The sequence below is a fragment of the Oreochromis aureus genome, linkage group 15 (genome assembly GCF_013358895.1).
Source record: "Oreochromis aureus strain Israel breed Guangdong linkage group 15, ZZ_aureus, whole genome shotgun sequence".
NCBI classification, from domain to species: domain Eukaryota; kingdom Metazoa; phylum Chordata; class Actinopteri; order Cichliformes; family Cichlidae; genus Oreochromis; species Oreochromis aureus.
In genome coordinates this window covers 26,139,569-26,161,989 of record NC_052956.1, presented here as the reverse complement: position 1 = coordinate 26,161,989, position 22,421 = coordinate 26,139,569, and the positions used below count along the sequence as shown (strand labels likewise).

At 43.5% G+C, this 22,421-nt stretch overlaps 1 protein-coding gene across 1 annotated transcript; it reads left to right on the top strand.

Moving 5' to 3' along the window:
* Positions 1-12,136: 12,136 nt before the first annotated feature.
* On the top strand, positions 12,137-17,376 carry LOC116335145 (kunitz-type protease inhibitor 1-like). Its single transcript, XM_031758754.2, has 10 exons — positions 12,137-12,688; positions 14,144-14,304; positions 14,624-14,765; positions 15,363-15,533; positions 15,621-15,656; positions 15,750-15,878; positions 15,972-16,022; positions 16,102-16,272; positions 16,739-16,801; positions 16,875-17,376. The coding sequence occupies exons 1-10, from the start codon at positions 12,289-12,291 to the stop codon at positions 17,054-17,056; spliced, it is 1,506 nt and encodes a 501-aa protein (XP_031614614.1). The 5' UTR covers positions 12,137-12,288; the 3' UTR covers positions 17,057-17,376.
* The last annotated feature ends 5,045 nt before the right edge of the window (positions 17,377-22,421 follow it).

Genomic DNA, 22,421 nt, shown 5'->3' with positions numbered 1-22,421 from the left:
TCACTTAATTCAATAAAATCCATGTGAATGGTGTGAAATGGATGAGGTGGTGTGGGGAAATGTCCTCTTTTTGTCCTCAGATTGCCTTTTGAGTTTCAAAATTTAGAGTATAAAAGTGTGTATTAAGGACCTGGACTATCCCCCCTGAGGACACATGGGTCACCCCATGTGTCACTAATGCTGCTGTTCTGCGCAGGGACTTAGGAAGTATTGGTTTACCTTCACAAGCCATCAGATCATTTTCTAGTTGTGCTCCACACTTTAACCATTTATTCTGTTCTGTAGCTGGTGCGGCTTTTGTTCATCTTTAAGTACATCAAGTGGTATTTGCATAGAGGATGCAGACATTAATGTGTCTATAGTTTGATGTGCGGCTAACTTAGCTGCTTGATCTGCAAAGTTATTGCCTTTAGTTATTTCTGATTTATCTGATGTGCAGCACATTTACATAGTGCTAACTGTTTTGGCAATGTAATTACTTCTAATAGTGTTTTCAGAAGATATCCATGTTGTACTGGGTGTCCAGTAGATGTAATCATTCCTCTGTTCTGCCAAATTTTTGCAAAGTGGTGCACTGCTGAAAAAACATACTGACTGTCTGTGTGTCTCTCTGTCTGCTTCCTTGACACAGTCAGCTCCTTTTATGGGCATGTAGTTCCTGTTACACACACGATTTCCTGTCACAGACACACCACAGGCACACATATTTCCTGTTTCTGCAGACTAATCGAACTCTTTGTCGAACTTTCCATACAGCAGTGTGGATGACCATCTTCGGGTGAGGCCAAGAGTGTGCTCGGGTTCAATTGACCACACTTCTCGATCCTAATGTGTGATTGTGACAATAAGATTCCAACATACGACAGTTGTCTTGCATGCGTGAGGTAGGACAAATTGGCTTGGAGTAAAATTGAAGTCACTGCGTGGGGTACTTTGATGATCAAAGTGTGGCCTAAAACAATGTCAGCTGACTTTTTTACTGCCTCTGCTGCAGCTGCACAGGCTTGCACACACGTAGGCATGCCTGACGCAACAGAGTCTAATTTGCAGGAGTAAAATGCAAGCGGATGTTGTTTTTCTCCAAATGCCTGTGTTAAAACTGCTTTCATGTAACCTGCACCTCCATCTACATGTAAGTAGAAAGGCTATTTTCAAGTTACTGAATGCTTCTTCTGCTTTCTTTTCTTTGTAGATGCAACACTACATTTTGACTTCAGGCATTTAGGTCATTTCTATTTTTTCAAAGAACTCACACATCTTACATATTTCAAACTTTTAAGTTAGGAAAAAACTTTGCATTGCTTACAGCTCATAGCTCACAGCTCTAAAACTAGACATTAGTAAATCATATGCCTAATCATTATTTGTCATTGTGATCCACAAGTATGATCCACAACAAAGACTTCAACTGATCAAACACACACATCCACAAATGTGCAATAACACTAATGTGCAATAATCTTTTCTGGCATCGTTGTATTTTTACTCAGTTGTATATAGCATTTGTATTCTATTTTTATCTTATTGTATATTTTATTCTATTTTATTCTACTGTATATAGTATTTTATTTTATTCTATTCTGTACAGTTGTGTACTGTATTTATTCTTATTTTATTTTATTCTAATTTTTGCTTCATAACTTTTGTACTGTCCACTTCCTGCTGTGACAAAACAAATTTCCCACGTGTGGGACTAATAAAGGTTATCTTATCTTATCTTATCTTATCACAAATTTGTTTTCCAAACCAACAAAACAAACAAACAAAAGCAAAAAACAAATTGCCGATGGCATGAAGGCTTTACACACATGAGTCAGGACACAAAAAGAAAAAAGAAAAAGCTGCTGCCAGAAACAAAGCAGAAGTGTGAGGAAAAAACTGAGCTCACAGACAGCTGCATGTGTGAGCTTTAATATGCAGCTTCTGCTCTAAAGAACAAATAAAAATAAAGAATGTGTAACTTGCTCATCAGCTTGGTAGTGTCCACATATTTAATTCAGCTTCTCAAACCTGTAGCTTTAGCTGTTGTATACAGGGTTTGGCTTATTAGTTGTTAGTATAGGAGTGCTCTATATCTCAACAATGTCTCATCTAGGATGACAGGTTTTCAAGCAGGTCAAGTGTCTCTATGCACCTGATTAGTTTAGGTATTTTCCTTATTTTCTTCATCTCATATATCATTATACTGAATTTGAGCAAACCTTAAGCTTGAATCAGACTACTTTTAACAATTATCCACCTCACATCATAACTGACTGAGGTGCCTCTTCTTATTAATAGTATGTCATTATTAATGTTATTATTGTTTTGTTTTTCCTTTTTTTATAACAGCAATAGTATATTACAATATTTATTAGTATATTACAATATACTACTATACTACTAATATACAATAGTTTATTATTTTATATTTTATTATGTATCATTATGTAAAATCTGCAGGAAACTGGTATTTGAGGCCTGGAGTTCCCCCACCCCTGGGTTACTCCAACATCAGAGGTAGTAACTCCAACAAGTAGCTCCTCCTCGCTCAGAGGTTTCAGTTTCTCTGGAAGACACAAACATTAATCAGCTGATCAACTCAAACCTGCAATCAGTGAACACCTCATTAGCATCGCATGGTCAGTGAACTCACCCTCCACTTCCACCTGCTCCCAATTGTAGTTTTCAGCTTGCAGCTCCTCGAAGCTCAGCTCCTCCCCTCCACCTCCTTGCTACAGCAGCTCTTTGGAGAATGTCACCTTCTCCACCATCATTGACCTGCAGCTGGAGGACACGAGCCAATCAATAATCAATAACCACTATGATGAATAACCTCTAATAACTTCTTTTTATTACTTAAGTTAAGTTACTGCGTTGTGTTGTGATGTGTCGTCTCGTGTCTTACGTAGTGCCGGCATGGGACAGTTTTCCAATTTCATTGTACTATTGGAAAACTGAACTGAAATAAAATAATCTGCAGGTCAGAGTCAGAGCGATGAAAATGAGTCCTGCCAGGCTTCATAAATGCAAACAAAAACACTTTTCATTTATTAAAACAGTAAAACTGTAACACAGGCACCAACCAATCAAATGTCACGTGGGTCAGAGGTCAAAGTGATAAAAACAAAAAACAAACAAACAAAAAAGATAGACAGTCTACTGATTAATAAAATTATAATTGAAGTGTCAGAAATATGCATTTTATTTATTTATTTGAGATATTTGAAAGTGAAAATTTGATTATTTTTCTATTTTTAAATAAACATATTTAACATTTTAAACTGTAATTTCAATTAAATCATTAGTCGCGGGCAAAAAACTGTTAAACAGGTTCCTGCTCTTGTCTGGCTTTTATTATCATTACTACACTTAAAGTCAACATCAGTATTTGTAAGTGAAAAAAGGTGAAACTCACCTGACCTGCCAAACCTGCTCATAGAAACGTCAAATTCTGGTCGTTCAAAGTGGATCAAAACATTAGCATCATCATCTGCTATATATCATATATCATCTTCATCAGCACTTTGTACTAAGAAACCTTTCTCTATGTCAGTTTCAGAGTGAGCCGAATTAAAGTAAGAATCCTGCTGCTTGATCCAAACCTATAAAAGCTATCATGGACCACAGAGATCAAATCACAAATAATCAGTAAAATCACTTAAACCATCCGCCTTTTAACTTCCGGCTGCGCCTCTCATTGGCCTGCTTCAGATGTTGCTGCAGCGCTCCTGCTGGTTGGAGTGTGAAAAGCTGACTGATCGTACTGCACTGATTAATCAGTACTTGATTTAGAAACGATTTTACTGATTAGTGATAAATCCACACTCTGCTCCACAGTCCTCATCCATAAAGTGCTTTACAAACGCAAACATCACGGCTAACAGCTAATTAGGCTAACACCTAACCGTAACCCGTGTAGCTAGCCAAACCGCGAACAGCCACTTCCTGCTACAGAAGGTAAAGTGTACAGTATATTCTGGTTTAACACCTCACTGCTGCAGCACTACAGTGATCCTCGTACTCTGATGTTTAGTTTCCTCTGAGCTATTGGTTCTGTCACTAGTTAGCTAACATAAACTAATATGAGCCTGTTAGCCAACCACATGACATCACGCTCCGTACTAACAGAAGATGCGATAAACATGTCTTTAACCTTTGAACTCTGAGCTCTTGTTTCCTGTGTTGCCAACTCCTCAGTAAGGAAAATCGCTATTGGGTGTCCTAAAAGTTGCTAGAAGTTGCTAAATTACATCATCGCCTAATTTGCATAATTGGTCCTGCCTATGTAATTGTAACAGATGCTGTAGGACAGAGAAATAACATCGTGGAAGAGCCATAAAGTGATAAAAAAAAAAACACCCTAAAAGCATTTAGAATATACAGAATATATTTAGAACCAGGGCTGGACTAGGACAAAAAATCGGCCCGGGCATTTTGACTAGAGACCGGCCCACCAGAGATTGAAAATGTGACGTCATTCAGGGGTAAAACCGCAAAGGATTCTCGGAACTTGAGGCAAGAGGTACTAGCGCACGCAGGCTTTCAATTGAACTCAGTTACACAGCCATAAAAAGAAACCCAAAAAATGGCAAGAAGCTGTTGTATTATTAACTGCAATAGCCGGTCGCATGACAGCCACGGGAAGCCGACGGGTAAAGAGATCGTTTTTTTTTTTTTATCGGATTACGTCGTTGAAGAGAAATTGTTTAAGCCATGATTCTAAAGTAAAAGCCGACGGATGGTCTGGATATACCAAATATAACGTCTCAGAACACTCCTGCTCACATGTTAGTCTGCTCCAAGCATTTCCACAAAGGTCAGTGTTTTGTAGTAGTTAATACGTCATTTTTCATAACATAATAGAATAGAATAGAATTAGAATTCAACTTTATTGTCATTGCACATGTCACAGGTACAGGGCAACGAAATGCAGTTTGCATCCATCCAGAAAGTGCTTTAGTCGTGATATAGATATATTACAATATAATTTAGCAATAATAGAGATGTGTAAGTATATTACAGAAATGGGTCTATTATGGTATGTTATAATGTACACAGTGTGAAGTATGTTATGAATATTCTATAACTATAAGTATGTACAGGCTGTAGTGAGTACAAGCTATGTACAGGCTATGAACAGGATATAAATATGAAATAAAGACTATACAGAAATCTGAGATATACAGTTATACAGAATGTGAACTATGTAAGTTATAAACAGTTGTGGGATTAAAATTATCGTATGTACAGAATGATTATCTACACAGAACTATACAGTAGTGGTAAAGTGCTAGTGGTTGTGGGTGTGTGTATGTTCAGTCCATGAGTTTAACGTGGGTCAGATGTCAGGAGGCAGAGTTCAGGAGTCTGACAGCTGTGGGGAAGAAGCTGTTCCGGTACCTGGTGGTCTTAGTCCGGAGGCTCCTGTAGCGCCTCCCAGAGGGCAGGAGGGTGAAGAGTCTATGTGATGGGTGACTGGGGTCTCTGATGATTTTCCCAGCCCTTTTCAGACACCGCTTCCTGTAGATGTCCTTTATGGCAGGAAGTGGTGCTACAGCGATGCGCTGGGCAGTTTTCACGACCCTCTGCAACGCCTTCCGGTCCGAGGCAGAGCAGTTCCCGTACCAGACTGTTATACAGTTGGTCAGGATGCTCTCGATGGTGCAGCGATAGAAGTTCACCAGGATGTCTGAGGACAGGTGGTTCTTCCTCAGAGTCCTCAAGAAGAAGAGGTGCTGGTGAGCCTTCTTGACCAGCTTGGAGCAGTTGGTCGTCCAGATGAGATCCTCGGAGATGTGGACTCCCAGGAACTTGAAGCTGCTCACACGCTCCACAGCCATCCCCTTAATGTGGATGGGTGGATGTGGGTCAGCATTCCTCCTGTAGTCCACGATGAGCTCCTTAGTCTTCTCGGTGTTAAGCAGCAGGTTGTTTGTGTCACACCACTCAGCCAGACGATCCACCTCCTCCCTGTAGGCGGCCTCGTCGTTGTCACTGATGAGGCCAATCACTGTGGTGTCATCTGCAAACTTAATGATGGTGTTGGAACCATCAGCAGGTCTGCAGTCGTGGGTGAAGAGGGAGTAGAGGAAAGGGCTCATCACACAGCCCTGTGGTACACCGGTGTTCATTGTGATTGTTGATGAGCAGCGGTTATCCAGCCGGACATGTTGGGGCGGTTGGTCAGGAAGTCCAGTAACCATTTGCAGATGAGGGAACTGATGCCCAGGTCTGTCAGTTTCCTGATGAGTTGTGAGGGTGGATTGTGTTGAATGCTGAACTGAAGTCTATGAACAGCATTCTGGCGTAGGTAGGTGTTGTTTGTCCAGGTGTGAGAGGACAGAGTGCAGTGCGATGGAGACTGCATCCTCTGTGCTCCTGTTCTGGCGGTATGCAAATTGGTGGGGGTCTAGGGTGGGGGAGACAGGATTTGAAGTGTGCTAAGACCAGCTGCTCTAAGCACTTAGTGATGATGGGGGTGAGGGCTACTGGGCGGTAGTCATTGAGGCTAGATGGGTTGGAGTTTTTGGGTATCGGGATGATGGAGGTGGATTTGAAACAGGCCGGTACCACAGCGTGGGCCAAGGACAGGTTGAATATGTCTGTGAGCACTCCTGCAAGCTCCCCAGAACACGCTCTGTGAACACGCCCGGGGATACCATCAGGACCTGCAGCCTTGTGGACATTGATCCTGCTCAGCACCGCTCCTACATCGGTGGGGGAGAGAGTCAGAGGTTGGTGGTCTGGCGTCATGTCTGTTATGGTTGTGGTTGTGGTGTTCCCTCGCTCAAAACGAGCATAAAAGCTGTTGAGCTCGTTGAGGAAGGAGGCATCAGAGGATGCGGGGGAGGGTTTGGTGGTCCTGTAGTCTGTAATGGTCTGGAGTCCTTGCCACATGCGTCGGGGTTGGAGTTGGAGAAGTGTTCTTCTACCTTCTTTTTAATGGTGTTTGGCTTTTTTGATGCCCTTCTTTAGATTAGCCCTGGCTGTACTGTAGGCGTGTGCATCTCCTGACCTAAAGGCGGTGTTGCGGGCCTTCAGGAGGAGACGAACATCCCGGTTCATCCAAGGCTTCTGGTTGGGGTACATGGTGATCCGTTTCTGGGTGGTGACACTGTCTGTGGTTTCGAGATGTAATCCAGTACAGATGAGGCGTACTGGTCCAGGTCTGTGTGGGTGAACATATTCCAGTCTGTGTTTTTAAATCTGTCCTGGAGCACTGCGTCTGTCCCCTCTGGCCACACTTTAATTGTCCTCACAGCAGGCTTCACACGTTGGATGAGTGGTGAATACCTAGGTGTGAGGAACAGGGAGAGATGGTCCGATTGTCCAATGTGGGGGAGGGGTGTTGCTTTGTAGGCTCCAGCCAAGTTGGAATAAACATGGTCTAAAGTCTTGTCTCCTCTGGTGTGGCAGGAGACATGTTGGTGGAATCTGGGAGGACTGTCTTTAAGTTGGTGTGGTTGAAGTCGCCAGCAACAATAAAAGCAGCCTCGGGGTGTTTATTCTGGTGTTTGTTAATGGCTGCAGAAAGTTCTTTCATGGCCAACCTAGCATTAGCGTCGGGGGGGATATATACTGCAGTGAGTATGATAGAAGTGAGTTCTCTGGGGAGATAATAAGGTCTGCATTTGACCATTAAAAACTCCGCATTAGGTGAGCAGTGACTCTCAGTAGTAGTGGAGTTCATGCACCAAGCATTGTTAATATAAATGCACAAACCTCCACCTCTGGTCTTGCCGGAGTCATCTGCTAACCTGTCGGCTCGGTGTGTGTGGCGTCCTGCTAACTCGATAGCATTGTCCGGGCAGCTGTTGTTCAACCATGTTTCGGTGAAAAACATGACATTTGAGTCCATAATCCGTCTGTTGTTAGTGATGGAGAGCCGTATCTCATCCATTTTGTTTGCCAGAGAACGGACATTGGCGAGGAAAATACTGGGTAAAGGCAGCCGATGTGGTGTTAGCTTTAGCTTAGCCCGTAGCCCTCCGCGCCTACCTCGCCTTTGTTTACGTTCTCGGCGTCGTCTGCGTGCACTTCCGACCGGCCGGGGAGAGTGGGCAGCCTCCGGTGTTCTGGAGATCTCTGGGATGAGTCGGAGATCGGCGATAAAACTGTTGGAGTTATGAGTCCAGATGTCCAGAATCTCTTGTCTGCTGTAGGTCAGCAACGCACAGCAATTCTGGATGAATAATCCGGTTAAAAGTAGATAAAAAACCGCTAAATAGCAGATTCTGGAGAGACGCTGAGCCTCGCGTTGTTCACGCGCCGCCATCTTGGTCTAAGGTAAAGTGGTAAATTGGTGATATAGGTTACAAGCAAGTCTGGCGCTGAACAGAAATGGTCGCGCTATGCTCCTTTATTTATTGTGCATAAATAGTGAATTGTCCTGACACAATATTGTGTTTCGCTTCTGTTATTACCATGGTACATTGACAAAAACATATACTTTTATTCACAGGATAAAACAGTTTTTTTGTATCACTAATTGCCCAGTGCGATTACAACATACAATATTATTGTCACTGCTACATTTCTGTAATGCGTACCAGAAATTATTTCCACTACTAATTAATTACCGTTGAGCTCAAAGGTTATATTAATAAACGGTTAACGAATGTGTATTTATGATGACGATTTGTGAGACTGGTAAACTTACCTTTGTTTGTACGATGGTCGTTCTACACGGTGCATTTCAAGGTCCTGTACCCATCCGTCGGTAAACTGTACCTGGGCTTGTTGCAGTGACCTGAAGTTACTAAAAACTTCATGAGTGTATGCACTCACTCCAAGAACCGTATAATTATAAATCTGAGCGTGGTGAAAGTTGGGCAGCACGCTAACATCTTTTGTCCACTCTGTGTGCTCGTAAGGGTCTGACCCTTTCACTCCTTTGATTTTTTTCCTCGTATCTTTTCTTTGCCTTTTCGTTGAGTCTGTCTTTGTACGGACTGGCATTGTTCTCTTTCGTTTTGTACATTCCTTTTTTGTGCGGCAAAGAAAAACCAAGAAGGTATTGGAACCGGAGAATGAACGTTTTGCGGTGCTGCAAATGCTTGCATTTGATGCGGTACTTGGATTGTTTTGCCTCGAGTTCCTGGCATGCAATGCGCGAAAGTCACGTGATCTGTCAATCGCTATAGGAAAAACCTTAAATTAAGACCAAGAACACTAGAGGTGAGACATGATCATTAATTAATATTAAAATTAATAAATGACAGATTTAGTGATATTTTCATAAACACCTCCTTTCCTTTTTTTTGTTCTCCATTTTCTTTAGTTCGTCTATAAGATTGCTAAACAAGGGGGAGGGTGCATCCGGCCTCCTCGGCTGTAATTGGTCCAGCCCAGAGTCGATCATGACCAATTGGCCAATCCAACACCTTTCATTATATATACACCCTTCCTAAAAAAAAAAAAAAAAAAAAAAATCCATCGGCCCATAAAAACAAAAAATCGCCAGCGGCCCACCGACAAATGCCCGGTATGCCCGATGGCCAGTCCAGCTATGTTTAGAACTATAAATTAAATGTTTCTTTTCTCTTCTCTTATTATTATTTTCAATAATTCCAACCCTCCTTTATCTGGACTTGGGATTGGCAAAAGTGACCCGAAATAGGCACTCTGGCGGAGTTACTTTTTTTGGTGTGTGTTGTGTCTTTTTAAGTGGTATTAAACCTTTATGGGCTCAAATTGTAGTCATAAATATTTTGTACTTGTAAATTGAATTGTTAAATTTGTGATTGACATGACATTGACCAATCAGCTGAAAGGAAGAAAAATAGGGTCAAAATTCGTACTTGTAACTTGAAACTTGAGTGCAGAGTTTCACACGTATTTTTTGACTAAGTCCACACACAAATCTTTTTTACGCACACACAAATTCTTTTTACACATACAAATCTTTTTTACACACACAAATTCTTTTTACACATAAAAAACTTTTTTACACACACAAATTCTTTTTACACACACAAATTCTTTTTACACATACAAATCCTGATTTACAAGTACAAAACTGATTTACAAGTACAAAATATTTATGACCACAATTTCAGCCCATAAACCTTGTCATCCACAAGAAGTAACAGTAAAAGAAGAACATTTTTAACCGTTAACAATCAAAATGGACAAGCAAGCCTCACCAGACAGCTTCAGTCGAAATCAGATGTACAAGATGGAGTGATGGCTCGACAAGGACAAGGGCGTAGATTTGGCATGGACGGAAGGGACATGTCCCCACCAATAATTTGATCTCTTCGAATAAAGAAAATCAAAACCGATAGAAAGAAAAAAAATGATCTGTCAATGTCTCATTCACCTAGCGGTGAAGAAAGAGTCAAATTACGTTCTCTACTGTAGTCCTACCTTATGTGACAAATATGGCCAATGTGATTGGCTGTGCCTTTCAGGGAGCTCTGTTTAGTTTTAGCAGCGGTAAGTCTGCGCTGCAAGGACCTGCAAGGAGGAGAGGAGGATGGCAGCAAAAAGGAAGAACCTGGATATAAGAAAGTATTTTTCAAAGAAACCTGTAAGTCGCTTAAAGTCAAGTTCACTCATAAAATGTGTCTGCCATAATAACGTTACAGGCTATGCTAGGCCATACATGCCAACCCTTCCAATTTTTCCGTGAGAATCCCGAATTTTAGTGCCCCTCCCAAAAATCTCCCGTCCAATTTCACAGTCGCTCATTTCCGGTCTACCTGGCTTTCGGAGTACCCAGCCCACTTTGATCGTGAAGGCAAGGTCCTCAGGTGGACACAGCCTCTGAATTTGAACACCCCCAGCCTGTTTCCGGGTGGACAATAATAACGGTGACATTTAACTTATTTTATCCGATAAATAAACACTGTAAGATTCAAGTTTTTTTTTTATATATGTATATATACACCACTCCCCCCATCAACAGCCCTTTTGAATGTCTTGCTAATTCTGAGGTCTCAATGTTGGCAAGTATGTGCTAGGCTTTGGCCCATATCAGTTTAAAATTGTATGTAACCATGAATAACGTGTTGCCATGTCCACCAGGAGAGACTGGACAGTGTAGATGTAAAACAAATATGCCAGCAGTTTATCTCAGTTAACGAGAGGAGAAGGCATGTGTTTGGCTCCTTCACATAGTGGACATCGAGTTGTTGTGTGGGGCACCAGTAGTCCATGTCTGTTGCTGTAACAGTAGTTCATGTTTAGAATAAAAAATCCCAGCTCACTGATTTGATCGGGGCAATAGTGTGCCTAAACTGTTGCATAATTTTGCTGAGAGATCTTTTACTTTGTGGTAACCTTAGATGAGTAATTTTATGGACAAAAACCACCAGGTCATTCAGTGTTCCCTTAGTGCTAATGTATAAGACATGTTGGTGTACTATAACTGAAGTAATGTTGTTAAGTCCTTAAACTCATATTCTTTTATTGTCATGACTGTATTTGAAACTATTTTTATTTTTGTATGATACCTGATAATATATGGAATATGGCTGAAGTAAACTAAAGTCTAAAATACTTAGTCATTTGTTTAATAGTCATTTAACATTATATAATTCACATATAAAACTATGAATTGTAATTTTAAATGGTTTAAAAGTATGTAGAATAGCGGAGGGGTCAGCGGCTTCGCTCATGCGTGATTAATTTGCAGTTTGTAGCGTAGGGGTGACTATATCCTACTCTGACATCAGCTGGAGGCGACTGCTGTGTGACGACTACCTGCCGTCTGTGACCGCGAGGTGCCCACGGCAGCACCCGCTGCTTGTTGAGAGTAAGAGCGATACGTGCGTTCACGTGAAAAAAGAAGTCTCCACTAACACCAGAAAAAATCGCCAGATTTTTCGCTAGTCGCTTTTTAGAACAAAAAGTCGCTAAGGGGGTCTGAAAACTCGCCAACTATAGCGACAAAGTCGCTAAGTTGGCAACACTGACGTCTGTGTGAGGATCTGTGACGCTGGGCTTTCACCTTTACATATCATTGAATGTGTGATGCTTTTATTTTGTCATTCAAATCTGTGACTCATCTCTCCACACGGACACACACACACACTTACCTCTTTCTCGCGCCACTGCTGTCATTAGATAAAACTTACACCACACATATGTAAAATAAATAAACGAGTGTGTTCACGCAGTAAGCTCCTGTCGGATCCATAAATTCACCTGTTGTCGTTGACGTCAGCGGCGCGTCAGAATCACCTGTGTGGGGGCGGTGCGAGGTGTTTGTCTTCCTGTCAGAGAGCAGGTGAGACACACCTGAGGAGGTACATCGGAGCGAGCGTTTTTTCCTCCTCGCGCGTAGACTGACCGCAGACGGACATGTACATGCGCTCCTCTTCCTCCTCCCTCCTCCTTCTCCTCGTTTTCGCGCTCCTGCGGCCCAGGGAGGCGGTGGACCCGCACTGTCAGGACAAGTTCCGGCGCGGGAACGAGGACTTTGTGCTGTACGCGGAGGACGCGGTGAAGGAGGGCGCGGTCATGTTGGCCACCGCGAGCTTCGCCTCCGAGCTCGAGTGCGAGCGCGCGTGTTGCGGGCAAGTGCACTGCAACCTGGCGTTGCTGGAGCCGAGCGTCCCCGGAGAGGAGAACCGCACGTGCGTGCTGTTCAACTGCGTGCGTAGGAATCGGTTCGCGTGCAGGTTCGTGACCCAGAGCGGGTACCAGAGCTACGTCAGAGACGCCGTGTACCAGAAGTACCTGGCAGCCCCGCAGAAAGAAGGTGAGTACTTTCAGGTTTACTGGCTCTCTGTGACGTCACAAGTTCTGCTCAGTGAGCAGGATCAGAGGGACTCTCGGAGGCTGAGAGAGGTCTGAGCATGTGCAGGGAGATGAAGGTGCAGGCAGGAGGAGAAGAGGAGGGATGGAGGCGGGTGACTGGCTGTGGGCCCAAGTGTGTCAGCAGAGAGGTCGGTGGGCAGACTCAGAGCCCAATGGGGTCGCCGGGCAGAACACACACGCCTGCTCATCAGTTCAGGAGGTGCATTAGTGATGTCATCTCTCCGGGTCACACGTCTGAACCGAGTTGCTCACGGCCCCGTGTAGCAAGCCATACCTGTCAGTGTGAAACAGAAGCTCTGAGGATAGTTTGAACGTACGAGTGGACACAGACACAGAAACACCCACACGTCATGTTTGGTCCTGATCAGCTCAGATCAGTTGTTTCTAATATTTAATCCATCACATTAGTTGACAGACCGAGAAGGACTATAGCTGTGTACCAAAACGTAGGCTGCATCTTCCTGAGGCCGCATTTGTAGACCAATTATGGGACAGTGATGCGACAAAGGCTGTCCCAATTCGTAGAGTCCTCCGAATCCGTCCAACAAATGCGTCCTTCATTTCACCAGATTTGAAGGATGGGTCAGGTGTATCCTTCGTGGCCCATGATATCCCAAAATTCATAGTGCGGCCCAGCCAATCCCAGTTTCCAACAATGGCAGCCGCTACTAAGTTTTAATATTACTCTTATTAATCTTTCTAGGTCACAAAATAAACTTTTAACATATTTTCAGGTGAGAAAGTAGCTGTGTAAACTTCAAATATCTGCTTGGTTTATCAAGACATTGCATATTTGCAAAAGAGCTCCGACGTTTTCGGAGACTTCAGTTACCCACCTGCTCAATAGCTAGCCAGGTCCTCGAAGGATGCAGCCTAGGTTTTGGGACACAGCTTCTGTGTCATGTTTTTGAAGAGCAGCTGTCGCCACAGAAACAGACCGCAGCACAGACGGCGTGTTCCTCCGCTGTGTGAGGAGTGGGTTAAAGATGATCTGCAGCTTCGTTCTCTCAGACCGCTGTGATCAGCTGATTAAGTGTTACAGGATGTCACATGTTCCCTTCACGCTGACAGATAACCATGGCACAGACGCCTGTTATCTGTGGCTGAAGCCACTGGCACCACGCTGTGACCAGCTCGCCTCCATCATCACTGTGGGACTAACGCCTCGCCGACTGTGAGCCCTGAGTACAGACGGGGCAGAGATGAGATGAAACCACCCATGACTGTGTGGGCGGGAACTAAGACGAGGAACTAAAGCTGAGCTCAGCAGCTGCCATGTCCTAATCTTCTTGTTCACACGTTGATCATTTCAGGCTGCGCTGCCTCTCTGTGCATGTGATCTTTGACCCTGTCTCAGAATCCATCTGACTTCAGCTCCCCCTCACTCTGTCTCCAGGTAAGAAGCATCCGCCCGTGGCCAACGCAGGCCGTGATGTCACCATTCAGCCTGGAGAGACTGTGATGCTCAACGGCACTGAGAGCGTGGCACTGAGTGGCGCCAAAATTAAAGACTACCGCTGGAGTCTGGAGAGAGGAGACAGCAGTGTAAAGATAGAGGTACGGGTGCTGCAGCACGGGGGTGGGGGCTTCTGTGTTACAGGTAGACTTCACCTGAAGACAGACAGGTAGTTTACTGTATCTGCTACTTTGAACATAAAATTCAGCAGAGCAGCTTCCAGCCCACTAAATCTCATTCACAATCTGTCCAGTTTTCACTCTGCCTTGGTTTTTGGAAGTTAAAATAGGGGCTTGTGTCTGTGCAGGTGTGTCCAGGTGAATGTAATTGTTCTTCAGGGTCCCTCTGCAGCATTCAGCTGTGACTGAGTCCAGCTCATTTCACTTTTAAATGCTGTTGTTTTTGAATGGGCTTCTGCAGGAGACCGATTACCCTGACCAGGTGCAGCTCTCCAACCTGCAGACAGGCTCGTATGTCTTCAAGCTGACGGTCACCGACTCCAACGGCAAATCGGATGATGCCAACGTTACAGTCCTTGTTCTTAACCCACAACAGACCAGCTGTGAGTGCTCATGGGATATGTAATCCAACAATAAGCCTGAAGCATGTGCAGAGCCCTGTGCCAGAGTCAATAGAGAATTTGATCAATTTTAGGTTTTGAAGACATTTAGTTTGTTTTTATCTCAGTCTGACTTTATTGATTTCTGAAATCTTCACTTATCGTCACTTTATCGATCAGCAGATGGCTGAATCACTGTGTTGTTGATCAGTTAAACGGTGTGATAGAAGCAGAGTCAGCTAATTGGTGGAGGGAATGGTGGTTGTTTTCTCACTCCTCTTAAACTGGTCAGACTGGATTACCTGACTCACGCACGCGCAGAGGACGCCCCCACACTCACAGCAGAAACTTGACCTAATTCTATTTGACATCTTCCTTTCAGCTGATTTCAGGGTCACGTGACTCACTGAGTGTGTATTGATCGCAGCTCTGACCAGAGTCAGGCTTTAAAACTGTAAAATGGGAGTGTGCGAAAGAGTAAATGGCACAAGTGTTGTCACAGTGGCACACCCTGTTTGTGTTCAGCACTGCAGTCAGCTGTATTTCTGTAGGTAAAAGTCTGACAGGAAGTGATGTAACTGACGCTGTCCTCGCCCTCAGCATACTGTCAGGCTCCGGTGAAGGTCGGGCCATGCCGCGCGAAATTTACTCGCTGGCGTTACAACATCACAAAGGGCGTCTGTGAAACGTTTGTGTTCGGAGGCTGTATAGGAAACGAGAACAACTTCCTGTCTGGACAAGAGTGTCTGTCTGCCTGCAGAGGAGTCACAGGTACACACAGGTGCACACACGCACACACGCACACGAACACAGACACACACCTTTATTGTAACACTGTTTCTGTATTTTTGTCCACAGCGTCGTCGCAGAGGAGTGTTACTCTGCCCTCTGCAGGTCAGTCCCACAGTGCACCTCTTCATCTCTGCTCCACAGTACAACCAGGATGCTCAGTGTGTGTGTGTGTGTGTGTGTGTGTGTGTTTTTCAGAGGTGTGCGGCTCGCCGTGCAGTCCTGATCAGCTAACCTGTGACAATGGCTGCTGCCTGGACAGAAGTATGGAGTGTGACAACGTGAAGCAGTGCAGCGACGGATCAGACGAGAGCCAGTGCCACCAACGTAATGCAAACACGCACGCGCACACACACACACACACACACACACACACACACATCCACACTGAATGTAGCTGACCTCCCTCCTCCTCCTCAGTGAATCAGACCTTGAGCCTTCTGCTGGACATCGATGTGAACAAGAAGAAAGGTTTGTTTTAATTACCTTTATTAAAGAAATACTCAAAGCTAACAGGCTACATGCTAATTAACCCCCCCCCCCCCCTCAGCTCAGTGCACGGAGCCTCCCCGCACCGGTCCGTGCCGGGCCAAATTACCTGCCTGGTACTATGACCCCCTGGACCAGAAGTGTCACGAGTTCACCTACGGTGGCTGTGACAGGAACGAAAACAACTTTCTGGACGATCAGACATGCAGCAAGTACTGCAAAGGAATCGGCGGTACACACAAACTCACACACACAAACACTCAAGCTTCACAACAGAGCACTGGCTTTCCAGCAGATTAAAGATCAACCAAACCTGAGCGTCACCCACACTGCAACGCTCTGACTTAAAGAAAGTGAGCGTCTCACTAAGCACGGGAGCGGCTTCTATTGGCCGGCTGAAGGTGGCGTCGCCTTGGTTACCAGCTAACACAAATGTAAAAATTTTAATTTTTTTATCTGTGGGAAATCAAACTTTAGGACCCTTCACTCATGAGATGAGCTCCACACACAGAAACTGCTCACATACGCTGCAGTCACATGACTCTGTGACAACGTCATTCAGACGTCTTCTCGCTAACCTGACGCAGTTTGTGCTGAAGCACAGAAACGAAACGCTCCAGCAGAACTTCATAAAACTCGCCAACTTTCAGATGAGGAAACAGGAAGACTCACTGCTGTTTTTTCTTCTCTCCCTGCAGAGAACGATGTGTTCGCCAGAGGTTTGTTTGAGCGCTTCGACAAGGACGTAGACGACGACTCAAGTGAGAGATTTAAACTCAGCTTTCAACTTTTGTGCAGTACAAACAGGACATGACCTCACTGTCCTCTCCACAGGTTCCATCACGCTCGCCGTGATCCTGTCGGTGGCCATCTTGTCTCTGCTGGCCATCCTGGCCTACTGCTTCCTGAGGGCCCGCAAGAGGCGCACACACAGGCCCGTCAACACAGGCCCCGCCCATGAGGCACTGTCCGAGGAGGAGACGTCCGTTTATAACAGCACCACCAAGCCCATGTGATGGCAGCCGTGCCGTTACCGTGGCGATCTGCTGCCTTGTTTTTTATTTAAGTGTCCTTTAAATGTTTTTATTTCTCAGCTGTTTTCATGATTGATTATTGGTTATTGATGGGGACGCTAGAATTCTGTGGTGATGTCAGTTTCCTGTCCGCGGCGTCTTTACTGCTCTGTGTTTCAGTATTTATGATTTCAGCGTCTGGGTCTCAGGTTTTATTAGTTTTCATGTAAATAACAAGTTAGTCTCAGGTTTTTAACTTCTGCTCTTATAAAGTTTTAATAAAAGTTTGAAAGTAGTAATAAAGTTTGGACATAACAAAAAGTGATCCGAGCCTTTTATTTTGAAAACAATCTTCCTGCTTACTGTGAGGCGCTAAACAGGTCGCTTCACAGTGAATCTGTGGTGTGTTCACTGACTCCTCAGTCCCCGCCTGCTCTCCTTCCACCTTGTCCAGGTCATGCTGGGTTCAAGTCTTTTACGGAAGCTACATAATTGCAAACAGTTTCTCTAAATCACTGTTTTTATTTCTGTTGTTGGCTTACACCACACTTCTTTCATTTCTTTATGTATTCATGAGTGGTCTGTACTTTCCTGAGGTGTTTTCTCTTAACCTGGTAACTTTATGTTTAACCTCAAAGTCTGCATTTAGTTGTGTTGTCATCGTTATTTCCCAGCAAACACTTGAATCATTTATTTTGATGTCTTGTGGTTGAAAGGTACAGAGGACCACAAGAGCCACGCACATCGAAATAAAGAATTCTGTGCTTAAATAATGAATTGGAGAATAAATTCTGCATTTGGAAATTCATTTTTGAATTCCAATTTAATAAATTGATTTTTTAAAATGCTTTTAAAAACTTCACTTCAAAAACCATTCTCAAATTCCAATTTGATAAAGTGATTTTCAAAATGCTTTTTAAAATGGCAATTCCACTCCTCATTTCAAAATCCATTTCCTTTTCCTGTTCGCTCAGGGATTAAAATTTGGATTAGCAACTTGATTACCAGTTGGATTAGCAACTTCATTTTAAAAATCCTGCTGCAATGCAAATTAGCCACACCGTGGGATGTAAGGAGCTCTTTGATTGGTTGGACAGACACAGGCGACAGCCTGGATATTTCTAGCTCATAGCTTTGCCCTGCTAAGAAGCGTGTGTGCTTGTACACAGGCCGTTTAGCCTTGGAATTTACACTCGGATCAGGGGCGGATCTAGAAGGGTGGCACGGGGTGGCAAGTGCCACCCTATAACGATCTCTTGCCACCCCAAGTGCCACCCCAGTTTTGCATATGACAGTATTATTAAACCAAGATAGCATTAACACTTTGAGCATAGTTACAGTTAACAGTGAATATAAATGCTAAAACTGAATATATTGCATTGTGTTACTCCCCTCCACTATTAACAAATGGTTCAGCCCATAGCACAGACTGGCTTTTTTCTTGTTTTCAGTAGCAAGCAATGCTTATGATTGTGCCAGAGCACATTTTGAACAACACCATGGGAATTTCAGATTTCACACAGGTGGTTGGTTGTTACACTCTGGAAATGGAATGAAGGTGAGTGTTATTAACCCTCTGTGGTCCACGGACACGCTGCACCTCCAACTCACATGACTGATTTAAGCTGACACAGCAACAAGCTGCAGCCACGTTGAGTCTCTGTTTCAGCCCGTATTGAAAGTTCGGACTTCAAAGTTTACACCGGTTTTTAAATTTTAATTACAGGCCAGTAAATCAACAGTTGTGATTAAAAAAATATATATATAAGCCATGCTTTTTTCTAAATACTGTCGTCACATTTTTGTGTGTTTTTAAAACAAGCATTTTCTAAGGACAGCTCAAAAACAGTAAAGAGAGAAAAAGGCCACGTCTTTCCTATTGGTGGAAAAATGTGCCATGTCGACCAATTTTTTAAAAAGTCAACACGTGAGATGTGGTTGTTTAGGAAGAGGGGAAAGTTTTGGGAGTGACGGCTAATGCTAGCATCACTGCACGTAGCCCTGTTATTTTAAGGTAATTTTAGCTTGTGAAAATTTTACGTCATAGCTGTACGAGCTAGCTACATGTTTTGTAAGCTGCTGTGCTCTTCACAAATAAAGCTGGAACCAGCTCAGACTATTAGAACCACCACTGAGGCCTGTTACGTTTAAACAGTGTTAGAGCAATGGCTGCAACCTACAGCCTTTAAACTAGCGATTAAAATGCTGACAGTAAACTCGTCAGTCCAAATGTTACCACATTATTTGTGATTTTGTGATTTTTGATTCTTACGGTGCGTACACACCGAATGCAATAGGACTGACCAAAAAGCGCCATACGCCCCTAGCTGGTCGCTTGCACATTCGCACCTCGAACCGCGTCCAAAGCGAACTGGACGTGCTTTAAAATATTCAATTTTCACCTGCGTGAAGCGGAAATGTGGGAGGAAGTAGTGCCAGAGGGTATGTTTGCAAAATGGCAGCTGTCGATCTAGCGTTTGAAGAGAGAGTCTCCCTTCTCTATTTACTGTGGAGAGCAGAGCAGCGGCATAAAGGACGTCCTCACCGTACCTGGGTCCATCAGGTCCTCCACAAGCGTGAGCAGTTTGGTGAGTTTCACCACTTGCTCCAGGAGCTGCGTCTGGATGACGGCCGCTTTCAGCGGTACCACCGTCTGTCCCTCGCCCAGTTTGAGGAGCTGCTGTCCCGCGTCGAGTGTTCCTGCCTTTTTTAAATTTTCTTAATAAATGGAGCTTGCCTTCAAAATAAACTAACCTCTCTTTATTCTCTTAAATAATTGGTCTTCACCAGTGTTGGGTAAGTTACTTTAAATTAGTAACTTAGTTACATTACTAGTTACTTCTATCAAAAGTAACTCAGTTACTTCAAGTTACTCGTTACTTTCAAAGTAACTAGTTACTAGGGAAAGTAACTTTGGTTTTACTCAGAATTCTCTTATTAATGTGTTGCTTCTGTAACTGGATACCCAGCAGGTTTGCCTGTCTTCTAGTTTGCTTACTTGCCACAAGTGCACTGTGCCACCTACCAATAGAAAGGAAAAAATGTGCATATTTCCACGAGACAAATCCCACACCTGGACCGTCGTTGACCGCTGCCATGATTCTAGCCTACGTCATGTGCGCTTTTTACATCCAACACGAAAACTGCAGTCGTGGTGCTTTCGATTGTACTCAGAAATTGAAAATTCTGCCTTCCGAATAGGAAGATGTAGGCAACACCAGACTGCAGATGAGCCGCATACTGGGCTGGACTGGGACAAAAAATCAGCCTGGACATTTTGACTAGAGACCAGCCTGCCATTATAGGAAAAATCATAAAGCCTTTGAATGAAAACAAACGCTGTTGTGACAGTGATGTACACTGTTTTGATGGTATATATGTATCAATCTATCAATCGTTTGTTGTAAGATTCAGATAATTATTTTTTAAAAGCTAGATATTTTAAATGATAATAAGAAAGAAAAGTATTTCTTTGTGCCCCCTTTCCCTGTTAATGCCCTACCTGGCCCCCTGGCAAAACTTTGCTAGACCCGCCCCTGCACAGTTACCAGCTGTCAGCTACATAAAAAAAGGATCCTGGTGTTATTTGTCTCTCAGAAACAGTTCATAACTTCCCTTCAACTCATTCATGTCACCTAAAAGGTAAACCTTTTTCTCCATCACCTGTTCAGCTCTGATGATTCAGTAAGGACATCTCCTGGTTTCATCTTCATGTTTCCCTCTCACCACATATCCAAACTGATATCATGACCAGCAGCTTTTACAGCTGTGGCTCCAGCAAACATCAGCTGATACTAGAAAGTAATATTAAATAAATTCTAACAGCAGCTTATCAAGCTTAAACGTGCTGCTGTTGTTTAACGCGACCTCCGCTGGTTTCTTCTATCTGGCGCAAAGTGGGAGATAAACAAGCAAGAGAGACGGGACTTGCGACAGAAAAACCGATCAGCTGATCATTGATCAGTTTCATGATTGAAGTAGAAACAGGAGAGGGAGGAGGAGAGAATGAGAGAAGAGGCAGCTGTGCAGCAAAGACACAGAATAACTCCAGCTTTGTGTCTTTTTCATTGTAGCTGAAGTACGGGACAAATTGCGTTCCTTTTCACCTCAATGCGAAACACGTAATATTTTCTCTGAATACGAGACGATTCCGTTTTTTATGGGATGGTTGGCAACTCTAATAATTAACCTTATGAATAAAATAAAGTTGAACATCAGTAACATCATAACACCCACCCAGCTGTATAGAAACTCTGTCATGCTAGCTAGTACCCAGTACGAAAAAGTCAGCATAACGAAAATAAACTCCACCTAAACTTGGTTTATATCTGACCCAGATAGACTGCAGGTCATAACTTCTTACCTGAAGTTCAGTTCACCTGACACTCGGACCGGCGGCCGCCTCGGCTCTCTCCTCCTCCTGCCTCTCCTTTCCCTCATCCACCTGCTGGCCTCCACCACTTGCTAATGTTACTGAATCTGTGGAAGCTCCGCGATAGCCACCGCACGAAGTAACGAATAACGACCCTATCTAAATCCCAGTAACGACTAACGCGTTCCTGATTTTGGCATAATAACTAGTTGCCGTGCTCGTTACCACAATAATAACGTAGTTACTGTAACACGTTACTTAATAACGCATTAGTCCCAACACTGGTCTTCACTATGTTCCTATATAGTAGTATATTTTTTCATTAGTATAATATGAAATAAATTCTACATGTGTCAAGTTGTGTGCCAATATAAATATTGGCTCACAACGTAGATCCACTGAACGCCGCCCATATGCATTCACTCAAGTTAGCATGGCAACTGTCTCGAAATTGAACGTACCCGAAATTGAACCTCATCCACCGTCATTCAGATCTGGCGTTTGGAACTATTTTGTTTTTCATGTGAAGTATGACCCTACTTAAGCGCATCGTGGACAAAAGTACAACAGTATGTCGGATGTGCCACGCAATGCTCAATTACATCGGTCGGAACACAACGAATATGACTGCACATTTACGCTGACATCACACTAGTGCAAAGACAAGTGGAAGCAGACAAAAACAACAACAAGCACGCATGCTACAAACTTTACCCGAGTCATGTAGACAGCCGTTAGCACATCATTCTAAGAGGGCAAAAGAGATAGACAGGGTAATTGCTACTTTTATTGCTGTCGACAAAATAGCTTTTATTTTGGAAAGAGCCATTTCTCTGTAATAAACTCTCTTTTCCACAGATGAGTGATTTCTCCATCAGATACATTTATTTTTTTATTATTTTGTTGTTTCAGCAACATTTAATTTAAAAACTGTACTTTTGAGTTAAAAGAAATATTTATAATTTTAATAACTTAAAAAAAGCATGAACATTTTTT

Bases quoted from the DNA above. Each gene is read 5' to 3' on its own strand.
- LOC116335145 (XM_031758754.2), top strand. From the start codon at position 12,289: ATGTACATGCGCTCCTCTTCCTCCTCCCTCCTCCTTCTCCTCGTTTTC. The intron at 15,657-15,749 runs GTCAGTCCCACA...TGTGTTTTTCAG, and splicing joins TGTTACTCTGCCCTCTGCAG to AGGTGTGCGGCTCGCCGTGC. The intron at 16,273-16,738 runs GTACACACAAAC...CTCTCCCTGCAG, and splicing joins GTACTGCAAAGGAATCGGCG to AGAACGATGTGTTCGCCAGA.